This window comes from Hakea prostrata, chromosome 7 (genome assembly GCF_041222555.1).
Source record: "Hakea prostrata isolate BN-2017 chromosome 7, UWA_Hpros_2, whole genome shotgun sequence".
Taxonomy (NCBI): domain Eukaryota; kingdom Viridiplantae; phylum Streptophyta; class Magnoliopsida; order Proteales; family Proteaceae; genus Hakea; species Hakea prostrata.
This window is the reverse complement of record NC_142606.1, coordinates 38,660,035-38,684,270: the sequence shown is the minus strand read 5'-3', so window position 1 is coordinate 38,684,270 and position 24,236 is coordinate 38,660,035. Positions and strand designations below refer to the sequence as shown.

Sequence of the window (24,236 nt, the reverse complement as noted above, 5' to 3'; positions counted from 1 at the left end):
AATCGTGGAAACAATTTTTTGGTTGTACTAGGGTTGTTAATTGGCTGACCCAGCCTTGAACCCTAACTCGACCCTAATAGGGCCAAACCCAATCCTGTCCTCCTTGATTAACCCTGACAGGGTTGGGTTGGCCCTGATTAACCCTAATAGGGTGAGGGTTGGACAGGTTTTACCCTGGATTAACTCTAATTTTTAGGGAACAAAATGCTTAAGTTGATATCTATTATACTTTGTTTTTTAGTATAATTTAATTAAGTTAAACTAACACAGAGTCATTCGACCAACCCTGTCAGGGTGGATCATTTTTGAAACTCAATTTCGCCCGTTGAAAAAATTGAGCCGGCATCAGGGGTTTGGGCCGGACAGAGTCAATAGGATTTGATGGACACCGCAACCGCAGTGTCAAAAGAAAACGGAGACAAATTTATGGTGCTTGTGTTCAAATCCAAATGGAATACGCCAACCGCGCCCATCTTTCTTTGCTTTAAATTTCTCTCCGCATGGTTCAATAGCGCCGTCATTTCCTGTTTAACTGCGCCTCTCTGTAATTCAATCATATCTCGGAGCTTCTGCTCTGCTTCAGACGGTATCGGATCACTTTCTGATCGATTCTAGGGTTAATAGTTTCATTCATCTCCCTGTCCGTCAACTTTGGTTTTCCAATTTTCTTGTCGGCAATTGAAGGCATTGGCAACGTGTAATCGGTAGTTATTAATTCTGAATTTTGATTAGTACTAGGTGCTTTCTGGGAAGTGGAAAGTAACTCATTCAGATAATTGAATGGACCATTAAGACTTATAGCAAAACGTAGTGTTTTGGTTCTGCATAGGTAGGGGATACACCATTGATCCTCAAGAACAAAAAGGATAATTGGAAAAGGACAACGAGAGGCACCATGACTATGAATTAAAAAGTGACTTTTGACTAAGTACCGTAGAACTGCAGTGTGATCGGTTGTTTTGAGTTTGGAAGGCCTCAGTTGGTACGAACGCTCTAATGGGACCAAAGAAGAAGAAAAGGGGAGGTGGGGGTGGACGGAAGAATAAGGGCAGGGTTCCTTCTAAAGATCAAGAAGACGATGGTGATGTCCTTTCTGAGGAGCTTACTGCTCTGTAAGTGGTTCTTCCTTGTGCTTAAAAATCATTTGTGCTTTTGAACCGTTGTTATATTTGCTTAATTTTGATTTAGGTTATTGCTTAGTCTTCGGCTTCATGGGGTACTCTTAGCTGTTTGGATCATCTACTTTATAAATCTCTGGTGTGAGTTATATGATTCAACAGTGGCTGATTGGTTGGTGTACTGTCATGCTTGTACCCATATTGCTCTTTGACGTCGTGGGATGAGTATAGCCCATTATTGACTCTTGAGCAAAAATTAAGCGGCATTCCTAGTGGTCTACAGGAAAAATACCACATATACAGAAAAGTTATTGGGATGCGGTTTATTCATTTATGTTTATTAGAAGAGGCTGATTTTTCTGCCCATGCAGGTCAGATCCTGCTTACCTGTGCTTACAGTGCTTGTCAAGGTTAGAAGAGTTGGTTCAACCTCGGTTGATACCAAAATATTTGGAATTTCAAATAAAACCTGGTGCATACCATATTTTGGTTGGTTTTGATTGAGAATAAAGTAAGGTGTAATACTCTTGGTATTTTATGGCTTTCGGATACCTACTTATAAGAATTGAATGATCAACCTATGTTAGTGGGCCTACGAGGAGTAGTATTCTCTCGACAGACTTTTGCAGCCGCCCTTGAAAAGTCCTAAATGCATACTTGAAGGCCTTCATTTAGTTATTGATTTTAACCAGATTCTAGGTTTAAATTTCTTGGAATAAGGCCCTAGATCTAGGCTCACTCTGGGATCCTCTTCCCTGATCACAGTCTTCTAGGGCTGGAATACCCTTTGGTGGAGGGTTCTTGACAAATTCTAGTGGTGTGAGGGTTAGGCTGGGATTTGGGTAGGTTCAGCCAGGCTTGGGGGTTTTTTGTTCGTGTTTTAAAGTTGGTAACCTTGCTGTTTTTAATGATTTTGGATCTGGAATGGAGGTTAGGGTTTGAAGACTTCTATGGTTAGGGTTTGGTATTATGTAGATAAGTTGCATAATTTTAGGGTTTTAGATGTGGGAAGGGGCTGAAAGTTGGGATTGGAGGTAGGGTACTCTAATTGGGTTCTAATTTTAAAAGGGAAAGGTTTAGGCCAAGGGGGTAAGGTCCTATTAGTCTTAAAACACTTGCTGCAAATCTGAAATTTAATTTTTTGGAATTCTGAATGTGCTGCAAGCAGGAGAAGAAGAAAAGAAGAAGAAAAACGAAGGGGGAGGGGCTGGAAGGTAAGGTCCTATTAGTCTTAAAACACTTGCTGCAAATCTGAAATTTAATTTTTTGAATTTCTGAATGTGCTGCAAGCAGGAGAAGAAAAAAAGAAGAAGAAAAACGGAGGGGGAGGGGCTGGAATGATAGACTAGATCTAGGGGAAGGTAGGGGATTATGTAGGGATGAGAGAGGGTTCCTAAGGCTGCCGCAGGGGTTGGGACTTGGGAGGGGGTGGGTTATGTTTATGAAAGGGGTTGGGGAAGGCTCTGGGTGAGAGAGAAGGGTAAGGAATGGGGTTGGGTTGGGGAAGAGCTTATACTTAGGACTTAAAGAAGAATGCTGTAAATTCAGAAATTCTGCAGAAAATCACTTCTTAAAGGGGGCTTGCGACCTCTCAGGCTTGCCTCCAACACTCAATCAATATTTTATTCATAAATCAACTTGCTGATTACAAGGTTTGAATGCTTATTTGTAGCCTATTGAAAGAAATCTAACGAGGACTCTAATTTGCAATGCAAGTCAAACTGAACCTCCTAATTGTCGAGAACTCTTAACTCATAAGAGGAACCTTCATAGCTTACTTCAGAGGATTCCAACTTGAATTCTAATAGTACATATGTATTCTTTGCAATGAGTAGGACAACTTTAGAGGACTCCTTCACAAACTAGGAATCCAACTCTAGTAGAGACACTTCAATAAGTTGACAATTTGGGGCTCAAATTCAAAAATAAAATTAGATGTCCCCGAGCACATGCGCCCAACTAAACCCTAACTTGGTGATGTAACCAGCCTAACCAGCCCCCAATGCGGGCTCAAGCCCACCCGTGAGCCAGGCCCCAACTAAGAGGAGCCGAATCCATCCAAGGGGTAGATTGGTCGTTTCCTACCTCTAGATCGAGTATTAATGGTGACCAAGTGCAGTTAAATTAGTTAGTTCAGTTTTATCTCCTAATTTAGTGTCTTAGTGGTTAAATAATTGTTTGTTTCCTTTTTGGTTGAAGTTCTAGCTTGGCAAGAGTCTTTGAGTTGTTCTAAATTAGGAAAGAGATATTTCCTATATAAGAGTCCTATTTTTGAGGTGTGCTAATTTAGGAAAGAGTTATTTCCTTTTTGCAAGTCTTATTGTGAGTTTGTTTAAAATTAGGAAAGAGTCTTTGAGTTTAGTTGGGTATTGGGTGGCTTTAAATAGCTTGAGTCTTTCTTGTAATTGTTAATCTTGATTATTGAAGAAACCAGAGTTTAGTGAATTGGCTTGAGAAGTCGTGGGATCCAGAGGGACGCTCTGTGGTTGGGTATTGTGCATTGTTTCTTCAACTCCAAGGCTTTTTTCTCTGTGTCAATCATTCAATCACGGAGTTTTTCTGCAAGTTCTTCAACTTCTAGTAAGTGGAATGCCCCCACCCAAACCCTAACCCTCCCATCTGTCCAGAGCCCTCTCCAGCCTTTCTCCTCAACCCCTGACCTCCAAAGCTGCCCCAACCCCATTGCAATCCCCCTGCCCCTTCTGCCCTAGCAGCCCTTGTCCCCTCCCTTTGCAGTCAAAAGCCCTTCCCCTTTCCCTCTCTGTCTTAGGGCAGCAGCAGGCCTTCCCCTGTTAAAACTCTACCTCCCCAGCCCCTATTAAATCCATTCCACCCCTCCTAGGATTGCAAGTAACCCCTAAGAAAAAGCCCTCATGCAATTGGCCCATCCAATCCCTTCTATCCTAATCTGAAAATTTCTGCTCTTAGGATTTGCAGAATTTGTGTAAATTTCAGAATTTGAATTTTATTTGAGCTCCAGCAATTATAGTCCATTTTAGTTGAAGGAATTCATTAGAATTCAGTTTTGAAGAACTGAACCAGCAGCCCTAGCCCTCCATCCCTCCCCAGCCGAAACCATAACCACTTTGAAAACCCTAGCTGAAACACTTAGAAACTCTAATTGAGTGCTGGCTCCACTTTAGAAGATCTTGGAAGCTAACCCTAAACCTTGGGTTACAACTCTTGGACTCAATGAGAATTTGTAAAATTACCAAAATACCAGGGTGGTGCTAGGGGCTGTAGAGTTTGGATAAACAACTCTTTGCCTACTTTGGCCCTGAATAGGGTTTACATCACTTGTACTTGAAATGTTGACAGGTCAACACAACCCTTTTTAACATAGTAAATGCTTTGGTTACAAGTACTCAAGAAACCTAAAAGTCGACGTTGCTATTGCAAACTGATTCTTCTTCCAGGCTCTAACTTTGCCACCATATCATGCTTTTTATCTATCAATTTTTGTCTTCCCAAGATTGTGCTTCTATTGTTACTTGGGAGTTGGGAATTTGGGATTTGAGATAATAGGTTGGAAATGATGTGAAACACTTGCCAATGCTTATGAAGTTGTAAGTAATGCGTTTGTGTAAACCATAAAGGAAAAACTCAATAGGCTTATGCAATGGATGTGTAAACCATAAAGTTGTTTGTCCCAATGATCTTGCCTAATCTGAAATAGATCTTGCAACAATGTACATCTCTGCTGTCATGTGATCCTTAATCATCTAGAATTTCTTTTGGTGGAAAATCCTTCATCATCCACATTACAACATGCATTACCTCTCCAACATGGTGTTACCTACATTACCCTTCCAATCAAATCACTTCTACTTCAACTTTATCCATCTATATGGTTGAGTCCTAAAAAGTGTAGAATCCTGCTTAAAGCATGTCAATGATATCCTCATCTGCTAAGGGTGGAGGTGGGGCTTATGTCATACTTTTTAATCTCTGAAAGGGCAACTCTATCTGGTTCTCTTTCTTCCTACATTGGGGAGAAGAACCGATAAATCAACTTCTAGTGTAGCCACTTTAGAGGAACAACTTTCTCTTGTAGACTCTGGCTCTCTCCTCCTGCATATGTTTAACTTGGTTCACTGCACTAGCAAGACATATTTGTTTCACATTTGCCTGTCTCCATGTTGGTGTAAGCTTGACCTCATCACTATCAAAAGCAGTCATCCCAGTCTCTTGTCTCTGCTTTTTGATAGCTCTGTCTCATAAACTGTTCCCCTGCCCTATGTTTATTTTAACTCCTGTTTCTCCCTCCCTTTATGAGGAAAGCAATGGCCTTCTGCAATCTGCACCCTAAGAGGGATCCAGGGGCACTTTGCCACATTGTTGTATCCATGTGCTAGATGCCACTTCAGTCTAGAGGCCCCAGTCCCATGATTTTCTTCTTAGAATAGTTGTATGTGTAGTCCTCATCATTTTCAATGGTTTCACCTACTGAACCATGCTTCCACGCTATGCTGGTATGTCTCCTCCCTGAGCAGCCATAATGTATTATACTTGCATTGATGCAACTTGAAACAGGAAACTCAGAATATTGATATGTAATATTTTATTAGTAACTCACATTTTTCCTTAATTAAAACTGTATCTTAAATTATAAAATTATAATACCTTCATTAACCAAATATTTTTGGGTGAATAAATAATTCATCACCAAAACCTTGAAATGGTGATGAAAGGGAGGTTGTCTGCGGTACCGCCGGGGGGGGAGGAGAGCTATACATTAACCAAAATTTAGTATAACAACAGAATCAATATTTTGAGTTCAAAAATACACAAACAGTAATTTCAGAAATTTTCATTAATTTTTAGTCGAAGTATAATGATTTTCCTTCCTTTTTTTTTAATTTAAGTTCCAAAATAAAAAAATTATCTTTTTGGCAGTGGAAAATTGGCATAGACATTGTGAGGCTGTACCAAGGATTGGAATCATAGTCTGAGGCCAGCTTCGACCAGGCTAGAAACCGAGACATGGTGGTTTCAACTGAAATTTCAGTTGAAATTTTGAACTTCCCTACAAGGTTTGACAACAAGTTTCGTCCATTGTTTGATGGTTTCTTACCTACTACCTATTTAAAGCATAATAAACACAATGGAACTGGTATTTTGCTAAAAGAACTTGTGAAAAGTTGTCATTCAGGTATGCTAACACATGAGAGGTTTCAATAAATACAAACTTTGTAAAATTGAACAACACAATCATAGATCATAGTCTTAGACTCAACATATATTAATCTCATAGCCATACAAAACCATTTAAGCCATCAACAAAGCAAAAATAAAATAATGGGAAGTTTGGAACAAACCTTGCAAAGATCTTCCAAAATCCCCAAAGAGGAGCAAATGGTGTGATCGTAGGCAAAGGGGTGACAAATTGGGTGAAAAATGTGTTGAAAGCACAAAGAATTAGCAAAGAAGGGGTTGGGGGGAGGGGAACAAAACAGCATTGGCGAAAGCCATGAAACTAGTCGAAACCTGCGAAATCTCGCACATTCTGATCCACCGCAAGTTTCATCCCAGTTTTCTGTAAAACCAAGATTTTGACCAAAACTGGTACCATTGGCTGTACATAGGCCAAGAGTGTATATCACTATATCAATAGCTGGTTATCCTGACATGCATCAGCCAATATGTGATGGTAGTTCAAATCATGCTTATCCTTATCACCCTTTTTTTCCTGCAAAAGTAGACTTTAAGGGAAAATTGTATACTAAGTTTGTGATGTGAACACAGATTGACCCCCTGGCTGAAACCTAAAGTGGGCCTCAAGGCCCACCCAAGCAAGCTGGCTGAACCCTGGTACAGGGGTATTTTAGGCATCTTAGGCCCTTTTTCACTGCTGGAATGTAATTCCAGAATTCTAGTAGAGTCCCAGTCCCTTTTACTTTGAGTTGTGGTTGAGTTGGTTTCATTGGTTAAGTTGTAGTTAAGATGGGACTCTTTCTACTAGAAGGGTTCCCATCTTTAGGAGTTTGTCTTTATTAGTGGTTTTGATCTATTTAGGTAAGGAGTCTCTCCTTAAAGTGGACTGTCATAGATAAGTTAGTCTTTTATTTCAAGAATTTAGGTGGTTGTTATTTGTTAATTAGTTGTACAAGGGTCTCATGGAGACCCTAGTTAAGTTGGTCTCTAAGTCATAGCTGAGTTTGAGTTAAGTTATTTCTTTGATATAAAGGCTATAAATAAGCCTAATTGCTCATTGTAATTCTTAAGTCTGATTATTGAATGAAAAATTATTGAGTTTGTGGAGTAGGATTCCTGTTGAGGCCCTTGAGGGGCGTTGGTGGATTTTAGTAAAGTTCTTTTTCAATATTCAGCATCATTCTCAAATTCCAGCGGCCATTACAATCACAGCAGCATCCACCAAGTAAGTAAATACCCCAGCCCCCTTATCCCTTTTCTTCCCTACCCATGCAATGATCCCCCACCCTACCCCTCCCCTGCCACGCGCACGCCCTGCTGCCGTGAACTGGTAGCAGTCATTCCCAAGGCCCATGACACCTCCTGCACCCTTCCCCTACCCTACGACTGATGTAACCCCAGGCTTAGGGTTAACTTCTAGGATCTTCTAATAAGATTGCAGCTGTTAATTAGGACTTTTTGAAGTTATGGCTAGGGTTTAAAGGGGTCTATAGGGCTGCTGGACTGCTGAAAAAGTCTGAAGTTTAGAGAAATTTAAAAGTCAGAATTCAAAATTTGAATTCTAGGTCAGTCTAGGGTTCAGCTGGGGTGTGGAAAGGGGTAGGATTGCTGGGTTTCTAAATCGATATGTTTCCTATCTTGTTTCCTCAAATAGAATAGGTTCTTGATGAGAGAACTTAATAGAACTTTAATTTTCTGCAAATCTGGAAATTTCTGCAACTTCAGTGAAGAAGATGAAGTGCAAGAAACTAAGAACTTAGGTTTGATGGACTGTTTAGAAGAAACTAATGGAAGGGGACTGTTTAGAAGAAACTAATGGAAGGGATGGGTTCCTAAGCCTAGGCAATCCTAATGAGGGTATAGTGGGGGGTTTTGGGGCTTGGGTTGAGGGAATCCTAGTGGGGTTAGAACTGAAAACGTGGGGAAGAAGAAGGCTTGCGGCTGCTTTGGGAGGGCTAGGGTGGGGTTGAAACTAAGGGGATGGGCTGGGGATGTTGGGGAAGGGGTTGGGATGGTTTGAACTTACTTGTGAATGGATGCTTGGCTGGAATTTGCAGAAGAATGCTTGAAGAAGATGCTGAAATATCAGAATTGAAGAAGACAAGAGTTTCTAACCCAGCTGCAAGTCACCCTCCCAGGGATCCCATGACTATACCAGTCTATTCTCAAAACTCAAAATTTTAAATCAATGAAATTGCTTTATTCAGAATTAAAAGGCTATTTGTAGCCTGAATGCAAGAATTGTTGACTCCACTTAGGATTCCTTAAGTTATAAGGACCCCACTGTTGACTGACTATTGAACTTGGACTCTTTAACTAATAGGGAATTGGACTCAGGGTGGGTCTCCCTTATAGTTTAGGATAGTACCACCTTTAAACTCCTGCTAATTTAAACAAATCATGGAATGAACTAAAATAGAACTACTTTAAGATAAGGTTTCCTGAAATTAAGGAACCCTATCCTAACAACTCAACACAAAGTTTAATGTACTATAACTCTTAACTGACTCATCAGCATAAAAAAATAAAATTATATCCGACCCTGGGACCTTGGAGAGCAAAATAAGACTCATATTGGGCCCCAAAAGAGGGGCTTGGAAAATAACAGAATACCATTGGGGTATTCAGCAAGCCTTAGATGTACTTTTTAGGTTTTTTTTTTTTTTTTTGAGTGGGGGGGGGGGTAACCTAGGATACATCAATGACACCTCCCCTCCCATCTCCAACCCCCGCAGCCCTCTCCCTCTGCCTCTTCTTCCTTGTGGCAACAGAATTACCCCTCCCCTGTTAAGTCCCTAATCCCCACCCCTTGCCTCCTCTAGTTTGATCGCAAATCATTCCTACCCTTAATTTCATCTAAAACCCAAAACCCTAACTCTTTCAAAATTTCTGCATTTCATCTTCTTCCCTAATTTTCTGCAATTCATCTTCAACCATCTTTGACCTAAACCCTAGTCATCCTAAACCCTCACTTATGCTTAACCCATTGGAAATAGTTCTGAAATTACAAGACAGCAATAACTATTAATTCTCCCTCTCTCTGAAATCCCAAAACCCTAGTTCTTAAACCTTTCTTCTTAAAAATCAGATATGAGATCAGTATTATAGCAAGGATGCAAGTGTGTAAACTCACCCTACACATCCTAAACAATAATTATTTTTGCTGGAAGATTCTGGGCAACTCTTAGTGATAGGTCCCTAGTATCACGAGTCTACATTCAACAGGGAAAGCAAATCCCTAAATTCTAGGGAAGGAAATGATTGCGTTTGAAGTCCTATTGTATTCGGGTTACTTTTTAGGATTGATTGAAGATTCATATTACATTCGGGTTAGGTCATATTACATTCGGGTTCTAGGTCCTATTCGATTCGGTTCTTTTGAAGAGTCCTATTCGATTGGGTGATTCGTTATTAATCTCGTGGCGTATTGCTTATGGGGGAGAGATAGCTGTTTTGGCATTGGGAAGTTTATGTGAGAGCTTTGCTCTTGGGTAGCCGTAGATCACCTCTGGGTGATGTTTGTTTCTTATTCAACTTTTATTCAAGTCCCTCTTTTCTTCTTCGGTTATTCCACCTTGTTGTAGCCTCATTCGGGTACCTAACATTGGTATCGGCTGTACAATCCGGGGGGTGTGGCACTACCTTTGTTTTTCGTAGGAGGAGTTCGGAGTGGTTTTAGGGTTCTTCTCTTCTCGCGGGGAACCGGATCGAGGAGGCGGTGGTTGGCGTGGCGATCCAACATCTAGGGAGAGGCACTTGGGATCTATCCGTTGGCGGCTTTTTCTTGGACGGGATTCAAAAGCCCCGAGGTGTGAGTTTGCGACTTGAGCACCGCATCATTTGGAGATAGCAACAACCGGGTGAGAGTATCGATGGGATGAGTCCCGGCTGGTCACGCGTCCCACGTGGAGCAGTGATAGGATTGGTGAGATACCTACCCGCAGTGGAGGAGCAATATTCTGCAATCGAGATGCGAAGTGAAGAAGCATGAGAGGCCGGGTACATCGACGGCGTTGCGGGCGGCTTTCTATTCGCGGAAGGAAGAAGACGATGGAGTATTAGGGTTTTGGGGTTGGTTCGGTTCACCTCACCGGTTTGTGGGTTTGGTCCAATCCCTATGAGCCAAAGTTGTGTTATTTGGGCCTCGATCGGTTATGTTTCCTCTCAACTTAAGGCCCAACAACCCAACACAAAGCGGGCCGCTAGACCCCCAAGCCCCTGGGTCAGCCCACTCCATTACCCCGGAGGTTTCAGATTTTCACCTTGAGGACAGGTGACGTTGGAGGGGAGTTTGTAGGTCCCTAGTATCACGAGTCTACATTCAACAGGGAAAGCAATCCCTAAATTCTAGGGAAGGAAATGATTGGCGGTTTGAAGAGTCCTATTGTATTCGGGTTACTTTTTGGATTAGATTGAAGATTCATATTACATTCGGTAGAGTCATATTACATTCGGGTTATGAAGAGTCCTATTCGTTCGGGTTACTTTTGAAGGTCCTATTCGAATTGGGATGTTCTGTTATTATGCTGTAGGACGTAATTGCTATAAATAGGGGGAAGGAGAATAGAAGAGACATGTTTTGAGCATTGGGAAAGTTTATGTGAGAGCTATTGCTCTTGGGTAGCCGTAGGAATCACCTACTGCTGGTAGAATGTATTGTTTCTTATTCAACTTTTATTCAAAGTCCCTCTTTTCTTCTTCAGTTATTCCACCTTGTTAAGTAGCCTCATTCAGGTACCTAACACTTAGTTTTAGGGAAAATTCTCAAAAGTCCTATCCCTAAAACTGGGTTCATGTCAGTTTGGCTCTTCTAAAATTGTTGCTCAAATGCACCAAATTGTCTTTGTAGATGAGTAGTACTAGTCTAACACATAGGGGATAATGGTAGGCTTCAAAACATGAATCCTCAAGGACTCTAGCTCAAATGCACCAAGTTCTCACTGCAGATGTGTTGTAGTATCCTTAACACATTGTTCCACCAAGATTTGCTAGTGATTTGGCCCCCCAAAATGTTTGGTGTTCTGTCAAATCCAGCCATTTAGAGTTGGGACTTGTTGGAATGGGCTGAAACAGTGATTCTGTGAAACATGGCTTTTTTACGAAGGCAACATACCATTTCACCAGTATTAAGCTGAAGCCCTGAAGAATAGTGAAGTTTGAAATATTGCATACCTACTTAGTTGCGCTTGATTAGTTTCGATCAAGGTCAGACCGGAAACTAGAATTTTGCTCCTCATAGTAATCAAGGTTGTCAAAGTGTCCACCTAGGCAGCCGCCTTGTATGGGTCAAGGCGATTTGATGTCGCCCTATCGCCTAGGTGCCGCCTTGGTTTTCATTGCCCTCTATCGCCTAACATCGCCTTGTCGCCTTGACAACCATGGTAGTAATGGGTTGTGTGCTATATTACTAGTGTATTTATAATTTAACAGCATGCTTCTTGGGTATTGCATTAACTTTTGTTTCATGGTTTCCAATCTAAGAGGTAGTTATTTTGAAGGTAGCTCACTCTCTTTTTTATGGGTTAGTTATTTTTCACTTTCCAAATGCTGTTTTTCTGAACTAGTATATACTGTATAATGTTTGTTACTCTATGAAGCACATTCCTTGTGGCTTACATGATAAAATATGGTTCTATCCCTAGGGATGCTGTTTTCATGGTATATTTGGTTGATATTTAGGGCTGCCATATTTCAAGATGACTTCGAAGTTGTTTCAGATACGCCACCTCAATTTATTATAAAACTAAGGTATTCTTCATTTAATCATAAGTGACGAATTTCTCTTGGCTCATTGGGGTCTCTTATGGTTTCTGAGATTGAATCTTATTGTGATTCTGCACAGACCTTACTCAAAGGATACAGAATCTGAGGATCTCCTGGTTTCAGCTCTTCTTATAGTAAGGTGAGCGTGTTAGACATATGAGTTCTTTAGTGGTCCTTAAAACTTCTTTCCCTTCATTCCTCCTTTTGGGACCCTTTTTTTTAATTCTTTTTTCTCTGTGTACAACAAAAAACAGGTGTCTTCCAGGCTACCCTTTTAAAAGCCCAAAGTTGCAGATAACCCCAGAAAGGGAATTATCAAAAGATGATGCTGATAAGCTTCTGGCATTGCTTCATGATCAGGTCATAGGTCACTTGATTAACTATTTCTGGTTAGTTGGATTTAATGCACTATAATTTTTGGTCAGTAATTTATCTTGATTTATATAGCCAATCAAGTTGTTAAGAATTTAAGACAAGGCTTAGTATGTTGAATTGATATTATTGATATTAATTATGATGCAAACGTTAAGGGTAAGCTTTTCTGGGTCATTGTTGTATTGTCATTTAAGGTGGAAATTGACCAGATATGTTAGAGCTAATGTCTTAAATGGTGTGTTTGTCACTGTTGTTATTAGTTGTAGTTAGCTGCAGTTTCCCCCCTTTTTACTTCTATGTAGAAGCATTCAAATTATGGTTAATCATAGAAATAGGTGAGAGATTTCGATACTCTCCCACAGGTGATTCTCTCGTCCTCATTTCTTCTTCTCTTCTTTCTCTTCAACTCCTGGCTGCAAACCCTTGTTCTTTGTCTGAATTAAAACTGATGTAACCAGGCCCAGCGCCTCTCCCCATCCACCCACCACCCCCTCAAAAAAAAAAAAAAAAAAAAAAAAAAAGAAAAGGAAGCCCTCGAAGATGGATTGTAGAACCAGGCTCAATTGGCGCATCAAGGGCTGGCCGAATTCTGTTTAGGGGTATTTTGGTCATTTCCCCTCTCTTGTGGAGCCATGGTGGGGCTAGTCAGATGTAGACCGCTGTCAGGAGTCCATATCTATTTTTATTCTTGAGTTTGGGTTTGTTTTGGTCCAGTTATTAAGATTTGTTGTCCATGTGGGAATCCCAGTTGGAATCAATTTCCTTCTGGATAATTACTCTTTTGTTTTGCAAGTTATTTAGAAGATTCCTTTTGATTGGTTGGAAATCCTAGTCCAAAGTGGATCCCCTAGTTAGAGTCCTAGTTGTTAATTAGTCAGAGGCCAGGTTGTTAGAGTCCTAGTTAATTGTCCTTCAGTGTAAGGCTATAAAAGAGAGCCACCCCCTCATGTAAAATCAGACTTGATGAATACAAAAACTGAATTGAAGGAAGATGTGGGATAGTTCTTTTTATGCATCTTCAATTGTGTCCCATATTGCTTGGACAATTCTTTTTATACATGCATTTGCTAATAAGTTCTTTTGTCATCTCCCTCAGGCTAATTCTAATGCTCGGGAAGGACGTGTTATGATTTTCAATCTCGTTGAAGCTGCTCAGGAGTTCCTATCGGAGATTGTTCCAGTGGACCCATCTAATGAAGATGTATGTTGCAACTTGTTGTGATGCTTTTGGATGCTGATTTAACAATTGCATAGTGTAGAATCTATGTATATGTACCTGAAGTTGGAGTGAACAAGTTATTATCAGGAATAACTAGCATTAAAGTTAGTTACAGTTTTCACCTACCCTCCCTTCTTCTACTTGGAGTTAGAACTCCTATTTTGTTATTTTTTTTCCCTTTTCCTTCTCAGATTTGTGTTTCTGCTTCCTTCTCATATTTGGTTTTCTTGGAAATTGTAAACCATAAATACCCCCTTGGGGGCTATGAGAAAACTATTACATTTTGAGAGTTTTCTAAGAAACAATAGATATGGGTCACCAAATTGTGAAGAAGCCCCTTGATCAATTGTAATAAGTTATAATGATGCCTTTGGTAGCATGTACAGCTAATGGTTGGGTAGGAGAAGATGTCCGAAAAATCTATTCGACACATCCCTTTCATTAGGACTTCAAGAGTAATCCTTAATTTCCAAATTCCGAGAGGATTGTTGAAAAGAGTGGATGCATGATAAAAAACAGAGGATAGTGCAACATTGGAAAAAATTGGCGATCCCCCTGTTCTATAAATTACTTTTACTTTTGACATGTTTTACCTTTTAACATTAGTTATTACCAACTATAACTAATGCCTATCTTTTGCTAAGGAATAGAATGTAATTTCCTTCAAGTTAGTAATTGTTTATTTGTTGATCTATATTTGGCAGGTTCAATGCAGCAGTTTGGGTAGGGAGAAATGGCTTTATGGGGATGTCAGTATTGCTTCTAATACAAATAGCTCTTCTAAAGGACCTTTTGTTTATGGTTTGGTTGATCTGTTCAAATGTCTTGGAGGGCCATGGAACTGGGGCCTTGAAGTGGACAAAGATCAAGGTAGAAAATTGTCAACATTCAATAATGCATTGCACACTTCCAAAAGTGAATATATGGTTACAGAAAAGCATTTCATGCAAAATGGAAGGCCTACAGTATTGCAAGATACAATGCAAGATCCAGTATCACTGCCTTCTTTGAAATTAGATGCCGTTAAAGAAGAAAATGAATATGAAGCAACTAGCAAGTCTGCTTCTAGTAGGTCACTAGTGGAGAAATTATCGGGAGCCAGTAAATCATCCGAGGATGAAGAAGCGAAGGTAATGTTGTACTTATTTTGGGTTTTCTCTATTTATTTGGATGCTTATACTTGGAATAATAAATTTTTGATTATGAGAATGCTAATCATGAATCATGATTTCTAGGTTAAATTTCAAACTGCTATATACAGAAATTGGACTTGGCTTTTTTAAGCCAGACTTGATGAAACATCACTCTTTGATGCATAAAATAAACTAGGTAGTATTACTAAAGCAATCAATAGAAGTAACAAACCACTGAAACTCAAAAGTAGAAACACAACGGGTGGGCCTTCATACATCAGAATGAATCAAACCAAATGGTATTAAACTTCTTCACAGAACTGGGTAAATAGCTCTACGCTGTTTTGCAAAATGCAAGCATCAAAGGAGAATCATTTGCTTTACAACTTTTCACTAAGCTGGGAAGGGAAGGAAGTCATGCTGATTTTCTTGTTTGTGATTGTTAGATGCAGTGGAGATCTTTGAGTCAGTTTTAGTTGTTGGTCAGAAAAATATTCAACCAACAAATTAACACCTAGAAAGGATCCTGAAATACGCATCAACTAATCCCGACGAAGAAGGGATTTAAATCATAGCAGGTAAAGAAGCCCTTGGTGGGAGATAACTCACAACCAACTTGATGAGAGAAAAACAACAGCTTGTGGAGAAGGGGACGGCTATAGACATGAAAGCCCAAAGGTTTTTCTATATCAATTCAATAAAGTGAACAATGATGATGAACAACATGGTTTGAGAACTTGATCTCAATGACCATTTCAGTGGGCCAAAAAAACTAACATCTTGTTGAGTTGGAGGGGGAAATTCTTCCCATCTAAACCTCACTGGTGGCCCATCTAGGTGACTTTTAAGGGTCTTTTGGGACTGGAAGCTGCTGTCTAACCTATTTTAGGCCTTCTAAATATGTTGGTGACTTCCAATTGATAAAAAAATAATTGTAAAATGTAATTTTCATTTTGACCTCTAGTTTGAAACTGTTGCATTGAAGAAGTGAAGATGCAAAGTTATAAAACATAAAGTGCAGATTATTGACCATGTTATTTAACATATATTTAAATAGCATGATTGGTGGAAAAAATTGACTCCATAAGGTTTTAGGCTTCCAATGGTGTCCAACATATATTAGAACCATTTCCGAAACATTGATAATATTTTAATTTTAATTTGTGAAAAATTGTTTTTTTTTTAAATTCTTAAAATAAAAAAAATTAATAACAGAATAAATTTCAGTTTCCATCAAAAGTTAGACCAGACAGTTATTTTTCTTATGTTTAATCAATATTTCTTGAAGATTTGATTGAAAACTTCTTCAATCTTTTCTATAAATGTTGTTGGAGTGTTATTGATGAAGTCTAGTTAGTTTGCCAGTCAAAACTCTGGCAAAAATAAGTTTTCCAGCAAGGCAACAGTGAAAACGACAAGAGAATTGAGTTAAGATATACCCAATTGAGATAAGGGCTTTTGAGAACACTGGTCAGATCGCGATCTCAATCAGATGAAGATCCTAACTTGATCAAAATCGTAGTCAAGTTATACAATTTTCTAGGATACACATTGTATTTTATCTTAGTTTGTTTAAAAAAAATTAGAATATCTTGTGAAATCTCACGAGTTCAGGAACCGTGATGGATAGTTATAATAAACGATGCCAATGAACAATGGTGGTGAACAGGGAGTGAGATCTCGGTTTTTTGAGATCCTGAGACGAGATCTCTAGCGAGACCCTCGAAATGCAATAACTGAACCGAGATCTTGGGCCGCCAGTCTATTTAAGTTCCTTATCTCAACGAGATAGGTTAAGTCGTCGATATCTCGACTTGTCTTGCTCTCTCTCACTGTCTCTTGCCTCTCAACTTGTTAACATTTTTTTTTCCTCCTCTCGTTGATGACTTTTCTAAGCCACAACAACTATTCATGGGGGCAAGCCCAAGCTACGAAGGAAATTTTGAGGCCCAAAGTGATATAAGGCAGCTGTAGACCCAGGGACCCTTGTGTGCATCATGGGGAAGGTCGTCGGCAATAGAATATGATGGATGAGTCATACCAAACACTTTTGTTATGAACTTATGATTTATATTGATCTTATAATTGTTGTATTATTGTATTCTCGAGAGTCAAGAATATGATATTCTATTGTACTCGTGGATGGAATTCTATTGCGATTTGAGTTATTTTATATATCTTATCACTTGCTTTTTATTTATATGTCTTAATGGTTCTATATATTATGTTTTATAACCTTACATAATCATTCTTGTAGCATTTTAGTTTCAAACTTAGGGTCGAGTTATAACTCATACTTAAGGTTGTTTTCTCACCAACCTAAGTGGCATCAGTGTGTTCAGAAGGCCTAAAATAGGCTAAATACCAACTTTAAGCCCAACCTAACCTTTAAAACCCCCTATGATGGGCCCTTGAGTTCACTCGAGTTGGTGAAGAAAAAAAATACTAGATCTCAAGTGAGATCTTGCTTTCTTTTAAGGGTGAGATTGCCCTTGAGAGCGAGATTTAGTACCATGGTGGTGAATAGTATTGATGAATAGTACGAATGAACAACGACAGTGGATATAGCCTCAATAGGTTGAAAGCCAAAAAAGGAGAAAGATAGAGAGTTGGAGAGTCGAACTTGGAGGCCTGCTGTCGTTGGCGGAAAAACGAGAGAAAGCTAGAGAGCAAAAAGTCGAGGCAGATAAAAGAGGGAAAAAAAGTCGAAATTGTTTTCCCTTTTTTACTTCCTTCGATTCTAATTTGCACTTGTCTCTGATGCCATGTGGAAATAATTGAATCCCTTGAATCATCAATGTGACCCCCAAGCCTCTTATTTATAATAATGTGAAATATATAGAATTATATGATTACCATCACTAAACAACTGAATAATAAAACCTAAACTATAACTTATAATTAGACCAACCCACAAATATACCGAACCAACCAACAGGTCTACCCCTAGCTCTTCTACTTCGTTCAATTTGGATTATATCACTTCTCCATACATGGGCATCTATAGGTCTCCATTGAATGTGGCTGTGCCACCTCAAACGACTTTCTCGAAGGTTATCACTAATTGGAGCAACTCCCAGACAAACTCTAATATGATCATTCCTTATCTTATCATTCTTAGTCTTTCCACTCATCCATCTTAGCATCCTCATTTCTGCTACGCCGAGTTTATCTATATGATTTTTTTTAAAAACCCAACACTTCGCACTGTACATCATAGCTGGTCTAACGACGGTCCTTCATAATTTTCCTTTAAACTTTAAAGGAATACGTCGATCACGTAAGACCTCGGATGCACCTCTCCACTTCATTCACCCTATTTTAATTCTTTGGGAAACATCATTCTCTATATCACCTCTTTAATTTATGATTGAACTTTGGTACCTAAAACATTCACTCTGAGGAATCTCCTTATCGTCAAGTTTCACCACCTTATCATCTGCCCGATCATGAGTAAAGTTACAAACTAGATATTCTGTTTTCGTTTTACTTAGTTTAAAGCTTCTTGTTTCCAAAGTTGCTCTCCATGATTCTAACTTGGTATCCCCACTTGAGTCTCCTCTATCAAAACAATATCATCAATAAAAAGCATACAACAATGGACCTTGTCTTAAATAGGCTGCACCGTGCTAGTGGAGAGTATGGTACAAAATTTGATTGGAACAATCAAAATTTTGATCGAAATTTCACATTTTGAGAACTTTGAAACGAAACCTTGATGGAGCAAAAAGTCTCAGGTATCGATAAAAACTTGGAAAATTTTGACGAAGGCTGGGAAATTTCTACAAAACCATGTGAAACTGGGAGATTTCCCCCAACTGGGTCAAAACCTGGTTTAACCCGGCAGGATGAGTTGGTTCACGAGAAAAAATTCGAGGGAAACATGGGAAATTTCGTGGAAACCTGGGAAAATTTTGTGGAAACCTGGGAAATTTCTTCAAACATGGGAAATTTCGTGGAAACTTGGGACTTTTTCGTGTAAGTTTCTTGGTTTCCCCGAATTTTTTATTTTTTTGTTTCTTTCATGTTTCCTTAAATACCATAACCAATACCCCCTTTATCAAGACTTCCCTATCCAAATTGTGTATTCCCTCAGACTGGTTGCCTAAGACTAGATTTATAGAGCTGTAGTTGTTGATTATCTTGACAACCATAGGCATAACATGTCATGGGATGTCTATGTTTGTTGGTTGGAGGAGGAGATGTTGCAGGCACAATACTACTCAACTTACGGGATGGATCCACCCGGGCACTCCTTTTGGCACTGAGTTGTACTTCTCTTTTATTGTCAGTTACTTTGTACTTGATGTTTTGAACTTAGAAGTTATGTATTGAGTGTTATGTACTTAAGTAGCTAAGTTTATAGTGTACTTCTTGGACAACTCTACATTGATGTTATGTACATTGAATGACATATTTACGTTGATTTTTTTAGCAAAATGCATATGCCAATGTGTTTTTTATACTCTAATTAGCTTAAATGCACAGTCCCACCCCAAAAAACTCCCTAAAATCTGTCAAAACTTGCAAGAAAAAATCCCAAGTTTCCTCAAAATTTCCTAGATTTCCACCTAAGTTTCCCATTTTCACTTGGTCAAAACTTGAGTTTCCCTCGTATTTTTTTCTATGGTGGAGAATCATAGCCACAAAAGAGGGAGTGTTCCATGTGGACGGTGGAAAAATCCACTCACTGACATATTTGAAAAGCTTGACAAAATGTTGAATTTCTTGAGTATTTTGTTGTGGTTGAAACCAAATGCTACTTCAAACTGATAAAAAACCATATTTTTGTTCAAATTTTGAAAATTTCACTTCACAATTTCAGAAATTTTGGAAATTTCAATTGGAATGTCGAAAATTTGCGCATTTAAGTCGAATTTTGAAAATTTGAACGTTTTAGTCCTACTCAAAGGGGCTCCCTAGAAGGGTATATGAGAGGGTGAGACTCACTCACTTCACCAAGGCTTGCACTTCGAAGAAGTGAATAACTCTTCTTCTTTCTCTTTACTCCTCTTTCTGGCCTCCATAAGTTGCTGGAAGAAAGCATCTTATAGTAAAGTAATTTTGTTTCCAAAATGTAATATTTTCTTCATAGTAAAGTAATTTGGACATCAGGACCAAAAAGAACAATGATCATAGTCCGAGGGTTCTCATACGCCTGCTTCTGACATTTTTGTCTGGGTTGATGAACCTGATACCTATACAGGTGATTAAGCTTTTCCTGTAATGGAGAAAGGGAAAGTAATTTTATCTCCCCCCAGTCTGTGAAGATGTTCCTGAAGAAATTAACGATGAACAAAAAGCCCCAAATTTAAGGTTATTGGTTGGAATTTGAGTTTTTAGCATGAATAGACATTAGGCTGCCATTAGTAGGAGTTATTTGAGATTTCAGGTTATTGTTTGAACTTTGAATATCTATGTTTGAGACTTGATTTTGATATTTTGTTTTGGATTTTCTGTTCTGTTTTGGCGATATTTGATCAGACATGGGAGCGCTTTACCTCTACATGTATCTGGGTTTGGGCAGCAACAATTGTAATGCTCAATTATATCTGGAAACTATAAAATAAAATTTCTTGTGCTTTGGGATATAGATTCTTGCCAACAAGAAAGAGAATGGGCTTGTATCACCTTCTTTTCAGAGAGAGGAGTCCCAAAAATACTATGATGGTTCCGTTGCTTTATAGGCATTGTGCCTATAAGAAAATTTGGTGAACATGGAAATGTCAACGTTTGTTCTGAATATATATTGATTTTGTTTGTGGAATCATTTAATCTGTATGGTTGTTGCTGTTACTTTTTGGCAGGAGTATATTTCCAAGGACGAAATAGAAGAAGCTGATGATAGTAATTCAGAGAGTGGGTCTTCAGAGTCATTAATGTCCGCTTCTGTTATACATGATCAAGGGTCTCACGTGGTTGAAAAGGATTTATTGATGGTGTTCTTCTTGTCATTGATTTTCTGTATTATTTTTCAAATTGTCTTCCTTAAGTTTTGAGTTAACTCTTACCCTAAAATTTTCTATGTTAGGTTCATTTGCTTCGCCTTGCTTGTGCTTCTCAAGGTGCATTAGCAAATGGATTTCCGGAAATAGTAGCAGAGTTGCACAGTCTTGGGGTAGGTCATACAAGTAGCATCAGTTCCAGTTATGCTTTGCGGATCTTTTATATTTGCTTTAGCATTTACCTGTCAAACTGTATATCAGATCCTTAAATCACATTTTCTGACTGCGAAGGAACTTTGGTTCAGCTATTGTCAGATAAGGTTCAGGATTTGGTTACCAAGCAGTCATGGATGTTTAACAAAGCCTTTAGTCATGTTTTCCAGCAGCAAATGGTTAGTTAGTCGTACTAGTTCTTGTTTGACAAATTTTTCTTGTGTAATTGAGTTTGCTCTGAAGTTCTACTAGTATTATTATTCTTTAACTGGAAAGTGTATGCATTCAAATAGGTTTCATCGCCGCTTGCTCAATTTTGGAAAGCTACTACTGATTTTGGTGGACAGAATACTTTATCTCCTCCAAGTTCCCGATACCTCAGTGATTTCGAGGAGCTCCGTCCACTTGGTAATGGATACTATATAGTCTTCTTCATTCATATTTTCTTCCTTTGATAGAAAACGCCATTTAAAAATAAAAGACAGTTTTCACTACTAAAAATTGATACTGTTGTCACTTTAATATGGAATATGAAGAATTGTTGGACGTTGGAGGAGTCATAGATATGACAACTTGACAAGTACTTCTAATTTTCCAAGCCGAAAACCACAATGAAAGGGCAAAATAATCTCCAAACTAGTGTTGTCACAGCGTCTGCCTTGGTGGCAAGGCCGTTTTCAACCGCCTTGTTTTGAATCACTTAATGACGCACTGTATTTTTGTTGCTTTTTCACCTAAGCGCTACCACTTTGTCGCCTTATTGCTGCCTAAATGCTAAAGCAGCCGCTTTTTGGACATTTTGTACATAATATTTTGTTTCTTTATTTTTTTTAAATAAAAATTTATTCTACAAAGCCATATATAAATTTAATAGCTTAGTCATTTCGGAATCAAGGCCCAAATTGCAAAGGAACTCCGAGGCCCAAAGTGACACAGGACCCCTGTACCCGTCGGGCGTCGGCAATAGAATGTGAAGCATGAGCTATACTCAGCATCAAGAATCAATGAATCATTAAATGCACAATGACTTGGAAGTTAGAATAATGAGATCTATTAATTTGTCGAGCTGGCCCTGTTAGTACATAGTCATTGTTATGATGCTTGATGAGATGAACTTATGTTTGTGTTCTTTTTTTGGATAATTTTTCATAATTATGATTCTTGAATGCTTTCTTTTTTGGATGAACGTGACTATTGAATGTTTTCCGCCTAGGCGCCGTTTTGTCGCCTAATTGCCTAGGTGGAGCCTCAATCACTTTGGTCACCTTGCTGCCTTGACAATGTTGCTCCAAACAGCTGAAAACAAAACTTGTATTTGTATTTCTGGAAAAAGAAAAGATATAATGGGCGTGGCTATCCAAATCCAATCTTGTACAATTGTCAAAAGCCAACTCTTAATGATTTGGATTCACATTTATGTCCTCATGAAACATAGATAATTAGGGCTAAAATAGTCTAAACAGGAAAAAAGGGATGAAGGAAACAAAGCCATATTCCTAAACTGGATTTGGAGAAGAGAGAATCAGTGGCCACTCTAGAATTCAGTTGTAATCTGATTCCCACAATTGTAGTTAGTATAATATGCAGAGAAATCAAAATAATACAACGGAAGAGGAACCAGGTTGTAAGAAGCGCTTAAGTTTCTGCTGGTTGGGTCATTTGAAGTTTGAACTTTGAACCCATGGGTCATAAATATTTCACCACTCAGGTTCTTCTCAAAGTTATGTCAATTTTGTTATCATTGCCAGGTTTTGAACCTCTGGAAAAACATAATATCACTTTTTTTTTCCCTTTTTGTTTCTGGATAGTGTTAGGAAGGGCATTTTAGGAAACAAAAGCACCAAGGCGCTAACTCTTGATAGCAGTAATTAGGAATTTAAAAATCCAGTCAAACTTGGGAGTTCTCCTTTTGGGTTCTACTTTGTTTCCTATATAGATTCAAATTGTAAACAGCCTATATATAGTGGAATTATTTTGAGGAGAGCTCATGATTCTCACTCTAAGCCTCCACACCAAGCCAACGATTCATCTTTTTCTTATTTTTCTCTTTTCTCTTTTAATTTACAGATAGGTTTCACATGAATTTCTAACCTTAAGAAAGTAAAATATATAATCCTATTACAGCATGCTGCTTCTACTGTTATTTGTGTTTTCTCCTCCTGATGGCCTTTGATCTGTCTCTTAATGTCTTCCTGCCATACTACTGCTAATTGACTACAGGTTCCATCTAGACATCCTTTCTGAGATCACCAAATTGGTGTCAGAATTATGGGAACATTTAGATTTCTGGGTGTTCAAAATGAAACCCTAAACTTAAGTCAATGTGTGTCATTATATTTATGGAAAACAATATATGCTGCTAAATCCTTGGGTTCCAATTGAACACCCTGATGTGAACTCAATTCTAGGATTAAGGTTTCTTTGGGATTTCCCTAGAATTTAGGATTTGCCTAGAATCTTTCCAGCAAATACTTCAGAGATATGGGTTAATTTTGGGGAGGGAAACAAATTAGGGTTTTATCAATCTTTATGGGTTGCAACAAACTAATGGAGGATAGAGATGAGAATCTAAATAGGAATAATTTTTTAAAGGAAAATTTAAGTATTGAACAATATGGGCTGAACCTTGAAATTTTCTTTGAATCTTTCCCTCTTTTTCTTTTTTTTTTCTTTCTTTCAAAGGAGAAGGCAGAGGAGTGCCATAGGGTTTAGAGGGGTGGGGGGGCTGGGATGCTTGCTGCCAAGCTGCGGCAGCAGGGGAATGGGGTGGGGAGCTTGCACAGGATAGGGTGCCGTGGGGACAAGGGAGAGGGGCTGGGAGGTCTATGGTGGGTGGGGGAGGTTGCTGCCAGGTTGCGGCAGCAAGGGGAGGGGAGGAGGGAGGGCTGCAGTGGGTAGGGAAGGGAGGGGAAGGGAGGGGAGGGGGAGGGAAGGGAAGGGGGTGGGACTGTTCTACTTACTTGATGAAGGCTGCTGTGATTGTTAATTGCCTCTGGGATTTTAGAATGGTTGCTGATTGATGATGAAAGATGCTGAACTTGAAGAGCTGTAAATCTGCCGTGGCCCTTGGAAAGAGAAGCATGACCTAGTTTTTCGCAAACACTATAATTATATTCAATCAGACTAACATAAAAAGAAAGAGTAGGCTCTAATTAATAGCCTACTAAAAGACTTTAACTCTAGGTGTGATTCATTCATGGATTAGGATACAGCCACATTATCTTAACCGTTGAAATAAAAATTAAAACACCTAATGGTCCCCAATTGACACATGCTGAAATAAAAGTCTAAATAAAAACTCTAATAAACGCATGTT

The 24,236-nt window shown here is 38.9% G+C and overlaps 1 protein-coding gene across 4 annotated transcripts in view; it reads left to right on the top strand.

The window, feature by feature from the left end:
- Nucleotides 1–413: 413 nt before the first annotated feature.
- Nucleotides 414–24,236, top strand: part of GCN2 (protein kinase family protein) — a 121,559-nt gene continuing 97,736 nt past the window's right edge. For 3 of the 4 annotated variants that reach the window (XR_016174291.1, XR_016174290.1, XM_089160488.1), the window contains exons 1-10: nt 414–1,112; nt 11,952–12,020; nt 12,115–12,174; nt 12,290–12,395; nt 13,507–13,611; nt 14,334–14,759; nt 20,570–20,701; nt 20,794–20,880; nt 21,013–21,099; nt 21,214–21,328. Coding sequence is in view for 1 of the 4 variants with exons in the window: in XM_089160488.1 (XP_089016614.1) it covers nt 997–1,112; nt 11,952–12,020; nt 12,115–12,174; nt 12,290–12,395; nt 13,507–13,611; nt 14,334–14,759; nt 20,570–20,701; nt 20,794–20,880; nt 21,013–21,099; nt 21,214–21,328 (1,303 nt within the window). In the remaining 3 variants the exon portion in view is untranslated. Of the gene's footprint in view, nt 1,113–11,951; nt 12,021–12,114; nt 12,175–12,289; nt 12,425–13,506; nt 13,612–14,333; nt 14,760–20,569; nt 20,702–20,793; nt 20,881–21,012; nt 21,100–21,213; nt 21,329–24,236 lie in introns of those variants that run through there. The other variant, XR_016174292.1, reaches the window with a different exon arrangement.